Source organism: Myotis myotis, unplaced genomic scaffold (genome assembly GCF_014108235.1).
Source record: "Myotis myotis isolate mMyoMyo1 unplaced genomic scaffold, mMyoMyo1.p scaffold_m19_p_3, whole genome shotgun sequence".
Lineage (NCBI taxonomy): Eukaryota > Metazoa > Chordata > Mammalia > Chiroptera > Vespertilionidae > Myotis > Myotis myotis.
Window position 1 is genome coordinate 170,384,181 of NW_023416335.1, and position 16,754 is coordinate 170,400,934.

Consider the following 16,754-nt stretch of genomic DNA (forward strand, 5'->3'; position numbering starts at 1 on the left):
CCAGCTTTTTTTTTTTTTTTTGGCTGAACCATTTGAGAGACAGCTGCAGCCCTGTTACACCCACCTAGTTACATGTGTTCAGCTTGCAGCTCCTAAGAACAAGGACATTCTCCAGTAGAAGCGTAATAAAATTGTTAACTTCAGGTTGCTTAACACTGACAGACTATATATTCATATTCATATTTCTTTATTTTTCTGTTAATGAACTTTATGTCTTTCCTCCCTCATTCAGGATCCACTCAAGAGTTATATATTGCATTCAGTTGTTAGATTTCTTTAAAAGTCTCTTTCCCTGTAAAATAGTATTACCTCCGCCTTTTGGGCAGTGATGGTATCCTTCATGATTTGATATTTGTGTTGTGTTTTGTTTTTTAGACTATCCCTTTATTTAGATTTGTCTGTCTACTCATGATTGGTTTTAGGATTTTTGGCAGGAATACTCATAATAGATACTGTGCTCCTCTTTGGGCCTGCTCTCAGGAGGCCTATGGGGTCATAAGTTTAAATAACATTATTGGTTAAGTTTGATCATGTAATTAAGGTGGTGATATTACATTTGTAAACTTGTAAAAGTATCTTTATCCCCTTTGTAATGTGTGGGGATAATACTTTGATATGTGGTTTTAACATCCATTGGCTATTCTTGTTCAAATCACCTATCCTATCCAATAAAAGCCTAATGTGCAAATTGTCCCCTTGACCGAAAGTTCGACCAGGAGTTTGACCGCTCCCTATGATGTGTGCTGACCACCAGGGGGCGGCACAAAACATGGCAGACATTGGCAACGTGGCAGTGGCAGCGGGCAGCAGTGGGGGCACTGCCAGCCCTGATGGGCCTCGTTGAGAGCAGGACTGTGGCAGGATGGTGGAGCAGGTAAGTGGGCGGAGCCAGGCCAACGTGGGTGCAAGCAGGGCCCAGTTGCCCTACCGATCACCCTGCAGACAGTGACCAGTGGCGACAGGGCCGCCGCCCAGCTCCCAGGCGCTGAGGGAGCAGGGCAGGGGCCCAATGACTCAGGCGGAGGGGGGCGGGCAGGGGCCGGGGGGCCCAGGTGCTGCCCAGTGCCCAGAGGTCAGCTGGGACCTGCCCTTGCACACCTGACGCTTGCGCTTTGATCACTGGCCAGGCCTAGGGACCATACCCGTGCACGAATTTCGTGCATTGGGCCTCTAGTCTATATATATAAAAACGTAAGGGACAGTTACAACTGAATGACTGGAACGACCGGACGACTGGTTGCTGTGATATGCACTGCCCACCAGGGGGCAGACACTCAGTGCAGGAGCTGCCCCCTGGTGGTTAGGGGGCTCCCACAGTGGGAGTTCCGCTCCGCTCAGCCAGAAGCTGGGCTTATGGCTGGTGAGTGCAGATGTGGCAGCGGCAGTAGGAGCAGCGGGGCCGGGATGAGTGGCAGCGGAGCTGTGCCCGGCCCCGGCTGGGGTTCCTCCCCAGCTGCCTGCTGCTTCACCACTGCTACATCCTTCAGGGTCCTGGATTGCGAGAGGGTGCAGGCCAGGCTGAGGGACCCCACCCATGCACAAATCTGTGCACCAGGCCTCTAGTCTATTATAATGGTGATTTCAAACTAGTGATTTTCATAATTCTGTTATTCTTTCTACATTTAATGGTTGGCATTCATCTTTAAAGAGTTCCACCTCCCCCTTATCCCTTTTCATTGGTGTCATTGTAGACTCATGGATTCATTTTTTAAATCTAATGTGTTGTGCATCACTCTCATAATTCCTGTTCCTGCTCAGTTTATGCCAAATTTAGCCATGGGAACCCTCAAGTGTTAGCTTTGAATTATCTGAAGACTTTCTTCTAATCACATATCTGTGGAAAATAGGTTTGACTTAAAAATGTCCTTTTGGATAATATTTCTTTAATCCATAGGGCCTTTTTTTCTTAGTTACACTGTATAGCATACTTTCACAGAGCCTGATAAGATTACGCCATTCAGTTGTCACCAAAATTACTTGAATGGCTGTTTCCCTGTTACTTCTAGGTGGTTTTAGTTTCCCCTTCCTCTAGAGTAGAAGCTTACGTTAGATTTCTTCCACTTGGAATTATTTCCTGTCCTTGAGGTCTAGGGACATGGTGGTGGACAGAGACATGTTAAAGTATGTTTTATCTTGTCACAGTTTAGGTGTTGAGTCTGCACTGTATATAATGCTTTCGCTAACAAAGGACTCAACAAAAAAGCAAATGCAATTTGATGGTACTCCTTCCATAGAAATTGGTGGAAGGAGTGTTGGCAGTGTGACTAAGCCTTGCTAAAATGCCTGGAAGGAGGAGTCCCTGGGACTGATTTTAGAGGGATTATTTTTTTTTTGAACATTTAACTTATTTTTCTTAAAAAGGTTTGCTATACTTCTTGTCTCTGTATGTAGAGAATTCTGTGCAACACATGACTATTATGGCTTACTTTAAAAATCTCTTGGCTTTTAGCTTTGGGGTAGGATCTAGTTAGGGCCAATTAAGCAATCAGAACCCATTATAGATTCTCAAGTCTTGGTGCTTTAATGAGGGCCTTTATACCATCATGAGAAGTGGGGTCTGGAGGCATTTGCTGGAAAGATTAGATAATTAGAGCTCTGTGAAATTGTTGTATGTCTTCACTGCTTTGTCTTTTATTGTGTCATCTTGCTTTGAGATGAACGAGGTTCCCACCCACCCCCTTATTATAGGTATAGAAAGCGTAGATATCTAGTCTTCCCTCTGCTAGGGTTTAATATTGCAAACCGGGGGGCTCAACAGAAAAGTGGGGCCAGATAGAGAATGCAGACAAGGGAGGAGGTACTGCTGCTTTCTGTTGCTATCCATGGGAAAGAATAGTGCTTTGAAAAGATTTAAGCTTATGCTAACACCAGTATGTGAAAGAAGTGGCAAGGCAGGCCAGGTGGGTGGGAAAGGATAAACTGGTGACTAACAGCCGGTGCTTGCACAGTGGGATAGCCATGTGCAAAATTATGTGACTGTCCCCACCTCAAACCATTCATAAAATCCATTCCTGGCAGATCAATCTAAATATTAAAAGCAAAGTCTGTACCTAATACTATGTTTTAATTTAATGATCTTAATACTTTGATGAAGAATATCACCACTGCTTCTGGAATAGTAAATATAATTCTTGCAGAAATACCATTTTATATGTAACTTCTCCATTTAACACCATTTAAGTAACAGTTAACTTTATAAATTATCTGGGGAAGGTTATTTTTTTTCTCTTAAAGAAAGCATATCCATTTATAGAATAATTGGCCCGTTAGCCTGAACAAAAGGCGAGTTATCGCGTCATTGAGGAGTCAAAGTTTCAGCCTCCCAGTAGAGGGCCCAGGGAAGGAAATGGTCCCTATGTTTTCTAGGAGACAAGTAATTTGGCTGAAGAGCTTTCTGCTCTTCTGCATAAAGGCTGACAGCCAGTTATCAGTAATTGTGTATATGAGATATCCCAATGTAAGAGCAATGAACCCATTTTCAGGCCCAAAGAACCCAGTTAGACCATTAAAGCAGCAGTTTCAACCGCTGTTTTAAATACCTCCAGGCCTTTAGCAAAACAGGCTTGTTACTAGGAAGGGATAGATCACAGCAAAAACAAGACTCAGACTTAATTTTCTATACTACTACAATGAAAAATTCTAAATGTTTATCATCATTTTAACATTAAGATGTATGAATTTGCTGAAGAATATCACTGCTGCTTCTGAAATAGTAAAAATCTTGCAAGAACACCATTTTATATGTAACTTCTCCAAGTATGTTTTATATAGTCAGTTGCTTATATTTAAAGTTATTTAATATGATTTTCTGTTTTCTAATAGCCTAGTTGGTTGAGGGACTAATTACCCATGAGCAAGATCAAGCATTTCCTCAGAAAACAGTCTGGACCACTCTAACATGTGGGTGAATATTCCAGGATTCCAAAGCCTTATGCTAAAGAATATAACTACAGTAATTTTAGCTTGTAAATTTAAGAGAAATAATTAATTTCTCATCCCTGCTATTGCAAATCTCAGTTATGTTTACATACAACTGGTAATGTTAAATATTAGAATTTCTAATTCTTTACACACTTTCCAGAAATGATCTGTGTCAGCAAAAATAGAGTTAAAGTCAAATTTGTATATTTTTAGTGTAGATTGTTTGTACGTTACAATACTTTAATGTGTTACTAGTTTTGTCTTCTGTTATCTTCCATTTTTACATTACTTTAGCTGTCAGTTCCAAAAAGATTGTTTTACATCATAATTACAGATGGGATCTTTATTTTATAAGTTTGTTATTTTATTTAATAACAATACAGTCACATGTAATTAGTTCTGTTCTTTAGGTACTGGTAGGTTATAAAGGTACAAGAGGGTTGAAATAGGCCTGGTGCTGTTGACTGCTGCTCTGTGTTAGAAGTAGTGGGGCCTAACATAGCCTAGGCCAGTGGTCGGTAAACTGCAGCTCGCGAGCCACATGCGGCTCTTTGGCCCCTTGAGTGTGGCTCTTCCTAAGCCTTAGGAGTACCCTAATTAAGTTAATAATGTACCTAAACTAAAACATATAGTTTACGTTTAAAAAATTTGGCTCTCAAAAGAAATTTCAATCGTTGTACTGTTGGTATTTGGCTCTGTTGACTAATGAGTTTGCCGACCACTGGCCTAGGCCAATAACTGGGGCTTAGGGAGTCTTTCCTTCCAAGATGCAGTGTAGAGTTTGACTTGTATGTTTTAGACCACCTCAGAAATTTTCAGTACTCACTGATTACTTGGTAAAGGGGACTGAAGGTATGTATGTCAGTGACAAAAGTTAGGTGAAGAAAACTTCTTGTAGTCACATGGGTGAATATTGGATATAATATTGAAATATTTATGGGTGAATTTCTGTCTGTGTTTCCTTCAAAATGATCCATTGGTTAGTGAAAGGGGACGTGGGCAAGGGTTTTTAGATGAAATAATAATGTTGGATGGATAATTGTTGCAGCTGGGAGATGGGCACATGGGGAACTTCTGTGTATTCTCTCTACTTTTATGTGTGTTTGTGATTTTTTTTAAATAAAAAAGCTTTAAAAATTGATGCTCCCCTTCTCAATTGGGGAGGTTCCTTGAGAGAATTAAGCTCTAATGCGCTAATGGATTCAGTGTGAGTAATCAATTAACTTCTCCTGTGTGCATCTAGAATGGTTTTAATTATATACCACTCTTGGGAGACTTGAGAAAGTAAGTAGTTGTGTGTGTGTGTTTTAATATTTTATGGTTCCTAGTGAGGAATATTGGCCAAGAAAGGCTGGTTGAGGGTATAGAACTGTATGATTGATTCAACATTGTACTCTTTTGTAATTTAATGTTTCTTTGCCTTTTAAATAGGAGTTTTGTACTTCAGTTTTTGAACATGGTCAAAATGCCGTGTTAATATATTAACTTTATACTAAAACTGTTTGAAAATGTGGTTTTCTTTTCTATTAGATATGGTCCGAAAGTACAGCCCGTTGAGAGGATGCACCTAGCTGTGGTTGCCTGTGGTGAACGACTGGAAGAAACTATAACCATGTTGAAGTCAGCGATCATTTTCAGCATCAAACCTCTTCAGTTCCATATTTTTGCTGAAGATCAACTACATGATAGTTTCAAAGGCATAGTGAGTATTTGAGACTTAAGTCTATGGAGTTAAATATTTACTGATGTATTGCTTGGTGGGGAGCCTTTTTTCTTCCCAGGCCCATTTGGATATTTATAACATCATTCGTGGGCCATGCAAAATTATTACCTTTAAAATTAGCCTGCTATATTTGGTCAGACATTTAATTAACTCACTCCTAATGCCTTGGCAGGGCCAGACCAAATGATTTCATGGGATTTATATGGCCCGAGGGCCGGACGTTCCCCACCCCTGCTTTAAAGCAGCAACCATTTCTCTCGTTGAGATTGCACGTCCCTACATTGTGGGTTTAATCCCTGCTTGGGGCATGTAAAGGGAGCAACAGATTGATGTTTCTGTCTCTCTCTCTTCCTCTCTCTAAAATTAATTAAACATATCTTTGGGTGAGGATTTTAAAAAAAAGTACTTGAACACAGTCATCATTCAAAAAGAGAACATTTTTAGCTTGTTACATAAACTACTTAGTACCCCTCCTTATAAGTTGTGAATGTAGGAAATTTGAGTCAACAGTTCTTTTGAAGCAACAATGACAGGTAATACTTAAGCAGAATTTGAAACAATACAGTGTCTTTCAATGCATTTTTGATGCTAAAGAGTAAATGTGTTCATTATAGATTTTTAGGTCTCTTTTGCCTTTTGTAATCTTCTTTTTAGAAGTTGCCATTGGATATGTATTTATCAGAACATTTTATTGTCAGGAATATCTATGCATATTAAAAGCACATAAATAGACAAATATTTTTTTTTTTAAAATATATTTTATTGATTTTTTACAGAGAGGAAGGGAGAGAGATAGAGTTAGAAACATCGATGAGAGAGAAACATCGATCAGCTGCCTCCTGCACATCTCCTACTGGGGATATGCCCGCAACCCAGGTACATGCCCTTAACCGGAATCGAACCTGGGACCTTTCAGTCCGCAGGCCGACGCTCTATCCACTGAGCCAAACCGGTTTCGGCTAGACAAATATTTTCTAACTAGAGGCCTGGTGCATGAAATTCGTGCATGGGTAGGGTACCTAGACCTGGCCAGCAATCTGTGAAGCGACTGCTGGGTGTTTGGGGGGCCCCCCACTGGCACCCACCTTGGCTGGCCTGGGGCCTGCGGGCTGGGGGAAGCTCCTGCATTGAGTGTCTTCCCCCTGGTGGTCAGTGTGCGTTATAGCAACTGGTTGTTCCACCGGTCATTCTGCTGTTCTTTCGATTTGCATATTAGGCTTTCATTATATAGGATTAGTTTCATATTGGTCTGACTTTGTAAACGTATTATCCTATACTAGAGGCTCGGTGCACAAAAATTTGTGCACTCGGGGGGGGGAGGGGGTCCCTCAGCCCGGCCTGTGCCCTCTCGCAGTCTGGGACCCCTCGGGAGGTAACGCCCTGCTGGCTTAGGCCTGCTCCCGGGTGGCAGAGGGCAGGCCCAATCCCTAGGTGCAGCCCCTGGTCGGGCTCAGAGCAGGGCCGATTGGGGAGTTGGGGCGCCTTCCACTGTCATGCACAGAGCAGGGCGGGTCTGGAGGTTGCGATGTCCCCCCTAGTCATGCTCAGGGTACGGCCGATTGGGGGGTTGGGGCACCGCCCCCTGTCACATTCAAGGCAGGGTCGATAGGGAAGTTGTGGCGCCACCCCTTGTCACGCACAGAGCAGGGCGGATCAAGGGGTTGGGGCGCTGCCCCCTGTCATGAACAGAGCAGGGCCCATCAGGGGGGTTGGGGCTCCGTACCATGTCACACACAGAGCAGGGTTGATCAGGGGGTTGGGGAGCTCCCCCTGTCACGCACAGAGCAGGGCCGATCAGGGGGTTGAGGAGCTCCCCCCTGTCACGCACAGAGTAGGGCCAATAGGGGAGTTGGGGCACCGCCCCCTGTCACACACAGAGCAGGGCCGATCAGGGGGTTGAGGAGCTCCCCCCTGTCACGCACAGAGTAGGGCCAATAGGGGAGTTGGGGCACCGCCCCCTGTCACACACAGAGCAGGGCGGATCAGGGGGTTGGGGCGCTGCCCCCTGTCATGCACAGAGCAGGGCCCATTAGGGGCGTTGGGGCTCCGTACCCTGTCACTCACAGAGCAGGGCCCATCAGGGGCGTTGGGGCACCGCCCCCCGTCACACACAGAGCAGGGCCGATCAGGGGGTTGGGGCGCCGCCACTATCACACACAGGGCAGGGCTGATGGGGAGGTTATGGCTCTACCCCGTCACACACAGAGCAGGGCCTGTGGGGGGGTGGGGTTGGGGCGCCGCCCTCTATCACCCACAGAGCAGGGCCGATCAGGGGGTTGGGGCGCTGCACCCTGTCACACACACAGCAGGACCGATCAGGGGGTTAGGGCGCTGCACCCTGTCACACACAGAGCCGCAGGGCGATCAGGGGATTTGGGCGCTGCCCCCTGTTACGCTGATCCCAGGGCCGGGAGGCCTCGCGGCTCTGCTGATCCCCGGTGCCGGGAGGCATATTACCCTTTTACTATATAGAATAGAGGCCTGGTGCACGGGTGGGGGCTGGCTGGTTTGCCCTGAAGGGTGTCCTGGATCAGGGTGGGAGTCCCCCTGGGGTGCCTGGCCAGTCTGGGTGAGGGGCTGAGGGCTGTTTTCAGGCTGACGGGTGACTGAAGCTCCCAACCGCTCCTTTTATTCTTTTTTTTTTTTTTTATTCTGGGCCAGCTTTAGCTCTGAGGCCTCGGCTGCTGAAAACAGGTTTCTGGCCTTTGTTTACCGTCTGTATTTGATACAATGTTGCAGTCCGGCTGGCTGAAGCCAGGCTGAGTAAAGCAGGTTTCTGGGTTTTTTTTAGCTTCTATATTTGCAACATAGTTGCTTAGAGTTGCAGCTGAGAGGCCGGCAAGTCAGGCGGGGAACGTTGGAGTCCCCCGTCACTGAAGCAAGCAAGCCTCCCTGTTCGCATCAGCTGCCTGGCTGCCACCCGCCATCTTGGCTGGCAGTTAATTTGCATATCTCCCTGATTAGCCAATGGGAAGGGTAGCGGTCGTATGCCAATTACCATCTTTTTTATTAGATAGGATAACAAAGAGGTAATATGCAAATTGACCCTCTGTCACATCATCACAAGATGGCTGCGCCCACAGTGGAGGCAGGGATCTGCGCCTGTGTGGCACCGGGGTGGGGGACCTGAGGCCGTGCCCCTAGCCCAGCGGGGCTTGCTGGGGGACCTCAGGCCACGCCCCTGCCGTGCTGGGCTTGAAGGGGGACCTGAGGCCGCGCCCCCTGCCCGGCGGGGCTTGACTTGGACCTGAGGCCCCGTCCCCAGCCCAGAGGGGCTTGAAGGGGGACCTCAGGCCACGCCCCCTCTGTGGGTGGGTGGGGATTTGACTCTGGGTCCCCTGGTGTGCCCCAGACTTTGACAGGAGGAAGATTTTCATATACATTTTACTAATTTTCTTTCATCTCTGACACTTCTGTTATAGAGAAAGGGCAAATAACAATATTACAATATTTCCTCTAATTAATTCCCTTTTAATGTGCATGAATTTTGTGCACCGGGCCACTAGTATGATATAATAGGAAATGATGCAATAAAATTAGTGCTTCATTTTTCTCAGTTTAATTTGTTTAGGGATTGAGAAGATTTATATATCAGGTAAAGTTGAAGGAGATGAACAATTTACAAGGCTCTTTTAACTTTCTGGTTTTGTGATTGATTTCCTTATAACTTTTGTGCCTCAGATCTTTGTGGTGGAGTCTCTCTAGCATATTATTATGACTTTAAAATTCTGAATGAAAAAAAAAATGGTGAGAAAGAAGACTCTGACTTTGTCTTAACTATGTCCAACATAAAATGTGTAATATCTTAATTTTTAGTTTTTTAAAAAATAATCTGTTATATGATCTTACAGAGAAAATTGAAAGTGAAACAAAATTAAACAGTTCTTTTTTTTATATTTTTCAGCTTGACAGCTGGTCATTTTTACAAACATTTAATTATTCATTATACCCAATAAGTTTTCCAAGTGAGAATGCAATGGAGTGGAAAAAGCTCTTTAAACCATGTGCTTCCCAGAGATTGTTCTTGCCAGTAAGTTTTCTCCCCAGTGTTTTGTTTGCTTGTTTTTTGACTCTTGCTTTTACATACGAGTTACTGAATAGTTGCATTTAAATCATTAAACACACACACACAAACACAGTATGACTTTTCCTTTGAACAAAAACAAGGAATAGAAAACATTTCCATAGAAAAAGAGCTACAATAAAAACCTCTGTTAAAATGAAAACTGCAAATAATTTATATTGAAACACTATTTCTTGCATTTTAATTTATTCAGTGCTATAAACTTATATCTCTAAGAAGAAATCAAGGTCATCTGTTGCCAGCAGAAATGCAGTGGTAGTATCACCTTCAAGTTGCAGACTTCATTATTATTTGGGAAAAGAAGTAGATTGCATCATTAAGTAACCATTTTTGTCTTATACCAAGTCAATTTACCTTTTCTAACTAATATTTTAACACAAAGACAATTTAAGGCATGTGAACTCAAAGGGAGATGGGAACCATTTATTCAGTGGGGCTGTTTTTTGGTAATATTGTCTGGCGATAAACCTTGATTATAGTTTTTTTTTTTTTAATATATTTTATTGATTTTTTACAGAGAGGAAGGGAGAGAGATAGAGAGCTAGAAACATCGATGAGAGAGAAACATCGATCATCTGCCTCCCGCACATCTCCCACTGGGGATGTGCTCGCAACCCAGGTACATGCCCTTGACCGGAATCGAACCCAGGACCCTTGAGTCCGCAGGCCGACGCTCTATCCACTGAGCCAAACCGGTTTCGGCGATTATAGTTTTTTTAATCTAAAATATTCAGATTTTAAAAGATTGATGCTTTATTTTTCTAAGTGATAAACTTTTTTTTAACTGAATTTCTCTTCCTTTGAAATGGATGAAAAGAACTAATGTAAGCTCTGCCAACTTCTTCCACCAAAAATACTGATGTGGTTATTATTTAACCTTATGTCTGATTTCCAGTTGGCAGTGAACTTGGAGTTTTATGCAGTCTTCCTAGTCTGCAACAATCCAGTAATCTGTAGACGCACATTGTATCGTGGTACAGAAGCAGAATGTTGATATAAAAACAGTTGTCCTCATTTTTTTCCCCACAACAGAGAGACAGACAGACCTACAGACACATGTACACATACTCTTCTAATTGGGGGCTTTATTCAGGCACTCCAGTCTACCATCATATTTTTTTCAGCCTGATATTAAACCAGCTGGTGGGGGGAATTCAGTGTTTTCAGCCTTCTAGCTGCTCATTAAGGTAATTGCTTAACCTTAGTTCTAGGAGGAGGTAGCATCTTTGAAAAGGAGCAGAATGAAGATCAAGCTCTTATTTTCATTATCTTCTTATCTAAAAATGTTTAGCTTAACCTGATTATCGAGTTTTACTGATACACTGGATAGGCAATAAATTTAAATTTGCAGGAGTCAGATTCTAAAGTTCATGAGTAAGGCAGAAATAAAAAAACGAAAATTGCCTTTGGAACTCCCTATAGAAGGTACGTTGGAGATTTAACATCTCTCAGAAAGTAGCAGCATAGCCGATCTGTCTTGCAAGACAAGTCGTGTCTTTACTCTTACTCAGTGAGTGCACATTTTCTTTGGTTTGTTGGGGGATAGTAAGCACAGAAATAAGAGCATGAACTTAAGCTAAGTGGTCTGGGTTTCAATTTTGGCTCTACAGTTTCCTAGTTGAGACCAAAATGATGTAAACGTGCCAGCCATTAGTGTTACAGGCCAAGGGAACAAATTCATATCTTTATCTATATTGGTTTATTTCTATATTTATCTCAAGAAATTAAGATTTGAGATAGAAATTCACCTAAATTAATGTTCTTTAATTAAGATTTCTCCCTAATCTCTAAGCATATGCTTTTATTTTATTCTTATTGTTAGAGTGTTTGTTCTGATTCATTTTTATACTGTTTCTTCTCTAAAAGTTAATATAAAGATTAGCATAGTATCTTTAACATGCTGTTGCAAAAAATGACTGATCGAGGAAAAATTGCTCTAAAAGTTCATGTAAATTAGCGTATCTCTTAAGTACTTCTTTTATGTTTTACACTAAATAAATAGAATTATAGTTAATGATTCAAATATCTCTCCTTATAGTTAATCCTTAAAGAAGTTGACTCACTATTGTATGTCGACACTGATATCCTTTTTTTACGGCCTGTTGATGACATTTGGTCTTTACTCAAGAAATTTAATTCCACACAAATTGCTGCAATGGCACCAGAACATGAAGAGCCTCGAATAGGATGGTATAATCGCTTTGCCAGACATCCATACTATGGAAAAACTGGAGTAAACTCTGGAGTTATGTTGATGAACATGACTAGAATAAGAGGGAAGTATTTCAAGGTAAGCCCCTGATAATAGGTAGTTGGTTATTTTCCCTCTGAAGTGTTTGGTTTCTGATTTAATTTTGCTTTGTTAAAAACTAGATTGAACTATTCAGAATATTTTCATTTGTCTAAAATATTTGAAGAAAGGCGTGTTCTTAGTATTCTGTTTATTAGAGCATTGCTCAAACGAGATGGCATTACAATGAAGTGAACTAATGCACTGTAGCAAACATCACCTTCTTAGGTTGTTACTCCAGGCAGCAGCAGTCATTTTGTAGTTATGTAGCCGTAGAATACTTGAATTTAAAGTGTGAGCCGTCTTGGGGGAACACAGAGTTGCAGTTAAGAGCTTAAGACTCTGGTGCCTGCTGGCTTGGTTCAAACACTAGAACCTTGGGTAAGTTTTGAACATCTATGGGGTTTAGTTTCTTCATCTGTGAAATGAGGATGGCAAGGTCACACAGTACCTATGTCATAGGCTTTTGTGAGGATGAAATTAGTTAGAACAGTGGCTAACACATGGTGAGTGTACAGAGTATGCCACCAAGTAAGCACTTAAATGTCAGCTAAAAACAATGACCTCTGTAATACCCATATAGACTTACTGTTTATCCCTTTACATCTAGTTAGGACAGAAATAAGCATTAAGGGATATTAAGTCATATCTGATATGAGTATATATGTATGTTTTATACATATATTTGTCAGATCTTTTTCTTATGGCTTCTGGTGGAACAGAATTTACATCATTATTTAATACTCCTTTCATTGTGTCTGATTTAAACCTCCCTCTTACTTTGGGTATAGGCAGCAGTGATGCTTGTAGCCACCCTCCCCCCACATCCTGACATTTCAGTCTTAGGACACACAGTTCATACCCATCATTCTGTAGATCTAGTAAATCTAGGTGTTTGTGTTTTTTTTAAATAGAGCTTTTCCATTTTCTGAACCTTTCTGAAATCTTGATTTCATTTTACCTTTGTCTCTCACAATTGAATGAACGAATGAGGCTGGTGTGATCTGTGTTCTTGCTTAAAAGTGAACGTCTTTCTTTAGTTACCCAATTTGTTAATATATCTTGAGTTTTAAAATTTCACATACCATAAATTTTTCTAAATAAGATGTCAAACTATGAGTTTTCTTCCTTTTCTATGCATGGTAATATTATACCAGAAGATGGTGCTGTAAGATTATCTGCTAAGGAATAATGTGACTTCTCAGTAACCCTTCACTTGAAATTCACAGAATTATGAGAAAGTTAGTGTTGCAAAGAACCTTAGCGATAATTTAGTGTAACACCATTATTCCGTTTTTTAAAATTTTCAAAATATAGCTATATAGTTCAAATCTATGATTATTTTTTACTTATTTAAATGTCATTCTTAAATACTTTAACAGTTTCTCCCATTCTTCTTTTATTTTTGTCTGTGGCATGTTCTAAACCAGCTGGAGATGTAGATATGGAAGTTGAAGTAATTTCTAAACTTTCAAACTTTAGCTTTCTTTTGTGTATTAATGATTATTTAATGAAGAAAAATATGAGAGGCATTGTACATTAATTTAGTACAATACCTTCTGTCTCTATGTTCTAAACAACCCTACTCTTGCTCAGAGAGGATAATACAAATTTGCTTTGTTTTCAAATATTATTACATTTATGATTGCTGGATGCTTCTACAAAATTTATTGAGTCTTTAATTCCTTTTTTATAATCTTTCTTTGTTTTCCATGTTGCTTTTCAGGCTATATCTGTAGCAAACTTTACTTTGATTTTTCCTGGCACAGGTCTTAAATTTTAGAGCTCTGAATTATTTGTAATAACTTTTCAAATTGTTTCATACAGATCTGTGAATGCTATCCCATAGTTCTTACCCGCATGAAAAGAGAACACTTACTGTGAAGTAGACATGATAGTGGTTTTTACATATTTGAAAGATGTGTGTGACCGGGACTGGTGGACCCCATTGTACCAATAAAGAGGATTTTTATTGTAATACACACACACACACACACACACACACACACACACACACACCCCTATGAGAACAGAATATCAATGAACATCTTATCAAAAGGGATAGAACTTTTCAGAGATTCATGGAGTAACTAATTTTGGGGAATTGATGAGCTTCATTTTCTAGCATTGCTGGAATATAATATGAATAGCCACCTGTCAGTTTTATATTATAAGGTAGACTGATAATGGTAATGAGCCTATGTATTTTCAAAAGCATACATAATTCTAAAAGGGAAAGTAATTGATCTTAATATAATACATGTGCATTTTGGTAGTAGTTTTGCTAAATTTAGTAAATTAAAACTATGAGGTTGGTAAAACTAGGTATATAGTTGTTCATATGGAAAATAATACGATAATTGATAAATAATAATACAAGAATAGACTGTTTTACATATAACTGTAAACCTACTTTTGCCAACCACTGTGTTTTTTAAATTATAAAACTAAATCTTTAAAAAATATATATATATCTTTTTATTGATTTTAAAGAGATAGAAACATCAGTAAGAGCGATCAATCGGTTGCTTCCTGCACATGCCCTACTGGGGATCAAGCCTGCAACCCAGGCATGCACCCTGACCTGGGAATTGAACCGTTACCTCCTGGTTCATGGGTTGATGCTCAACACTGAGCCATGCCGGCTGGGCTAAATCATGTTTATAAAAATTTAAACAATTCATTGTATGTAGAGTCAAAAAACAAGTTCCCCCCTTTACACACCGCTTTCCCCAGTTTCATTTCTTTGCCAAAATGACAAACTTTGCAATGTACCATATTCTTCAGACTTTTTAAAAAATGGAATTTGAAACTGATATACATGTATATTAACACTTATATGTAGGGTCCTATTATTTATCTTCACTTTGCTTTTTTTGCTTAGTATAGATTAATTGCTTTTTCTCAGTACGTGTAGTCTGTCACATTTTTAATGTGAGTGTGGTATTGTGGAGAATAAATGATAGGGTTTTATTGAACTTGAAATTATATGGCTGAAAAATATCTCATATATTTTAATTTGTGTGGATAAAATCTTATTATAATTTTTAGTCATTTCTTTTTTCTCCTTTGTAATGGCTGTCCATATCCTTGGGCCATTTTTCTAATTCTGTTGACTTGATTTCTCATTGTTTTTTAATTGGTTGTCTTGAATATTCTAGTTATGCCATCAGCAAATTATATTAGTGTTGTTTCTTGTCAAGTATTTTCCTAGTGGGATTTTTTAAGTCATAAAGGTTTTTCCCTCTATGATTTTCACCCCCCCCCCCCCCCCCACACACACACACCTGCCAAGACTACACTGGGCCTTGTAGTATGTCTTCCATTGATTTTTCTTTGAATAGATGTGTGTGTGTGTTTAAATCTGTCTGTCTGTCTCTGTCTGTCTGTCTATATTTGAATAGATTGAACCCAGTGTAGAGTTGAACATGGCCTGGTACATGGGCCCACCAGTCCCTGCCTATTGAAGATTTGCCGGTCTTTATCCTCGTGCAGTTTATATTTTCTTTTTCAGATCCTAAGACTATTTTGTTAACCTGCTCAGTGATTTATTTCACAATAATTTTTTTCAATAAAATATTTTCTTATTTCCTTAAGTAAAATTAGTTTTGGTCATTTTCCAAATTATTTTGGGAGGGACTTTAGATTTTTTTATTACTGTGATTACTGCATTCTGACAAACTTCACACAAAGGTAAAACAATTTGAGCAGATAATATTTAGTTTAAATGTTTTTTGGTGTTTTTTTCCAGGAGTTCTAGCTTTTCTTTCTCTTTCTTCAAGGATAGATTGTTTATACCTCCACTAAGTTTATATATATCCTAGAATAGCTTACAATGTTTTTCAAACTTTGGAGAAGGATAAAAAAAATTTTTTTAACTTACAATTTGTCATGAGCCAATATTTTTTTAAAATGATGTAAATAAGCCCGTCTGCTGTTGCTCAGTGGTTGAGTGTTGACCCATGAACCAGGAGGTCATGGTTGGATTCCCAATCAGGGCACATGCCTGTGTTGCAGGCTCAATCCCCAGTAGGGGGCATGCAGGAGGCAGCTGATCAGTGATTCTCATCATTGATGTTTCTATCTCCTCCCTCTTTCTGAAATCAATAAAAACATGTTTTTTAAAAAATTATATAAATAAGTTACTAAAATATAAATTAAATAGATATAATTCTGTTAAATTCTATAAAAGTTTCTAAACCTCACTTTTAATATCTGTACTCAGTCTTATAGAGGTCATAAAAAATTCATTGATTGCATGCTGCAAACTGCACTTTGAGAAATACTGGATTAAGTCTGGAGGGTTTAAGAGAGTCATATACTAGCAGGTATAAGAAGCTTACTATTCAACTCCATCCTTTCGCATTCCAGATTCTATGGTCCAGAGCCCTCTATCTTGTTTCCTCAGATATTTGAATTCATGTTTTAAAATAATGAGCTATGAGGCTGAAAGGCAACTGATGAAGTTCAGTATCTATTTTTGATAATATCAATTTTGAATGATCTCTCTGAAATGCCAGTTACAAAAGATTAGCAATCAGTCTAAGAATAATAGCGATCATGGCAACAATAGTAATAGCTAACTGCATGTGTACCACGTATCAGGTATTGTTCCCGGTACTTTTAAATTACATATAGTAACAGGTTTAATCCTCAACAACTCTATGACATAGACATAGACAGAGTTACTTTGTCTAGACATATGGCATAGGTACTAAAGTGCTCTGCATTTTAAG

General features: G+C 40.1%; 1 protein-coding gene across 4 annotated transcripts in view; it reads left to right on the forward strand.

The window, feature by feature from the left end:
- Nucleotides 1-16,754, forward strand: part of GXYLT1 (glucoside xylosyltransferase 1) — a 40,255-nt gene that overhangs the window by 14,201 nt on the left and 9,300 nt on the right. For 3 of the 4 annotated variants that reach the window (XM_036297807.1, XM_036297808.1, XM_036297810.1), the window contains 3 exons: nucleotides 5,452-5,623; nucleotides 9,549-9,674; nucleotides 11,767-12,018. In XM_036297807.1, coding sequence (XP_036153700.1) covers nucleotides 5,452-5,623; nucleotides 9,549-9,674; nucleotides 11,767-12,018 — 550 coding nt within the window. The remainder of the gene's footprint in view (nucleotides 1-5,451; nucleotides 5,624-9,548; nucleotides 9,675-11,766; nucleotides 12,019-16,754) is intronic. The other variant, XM_036297809.1, reaches the window with a different exon arrangement.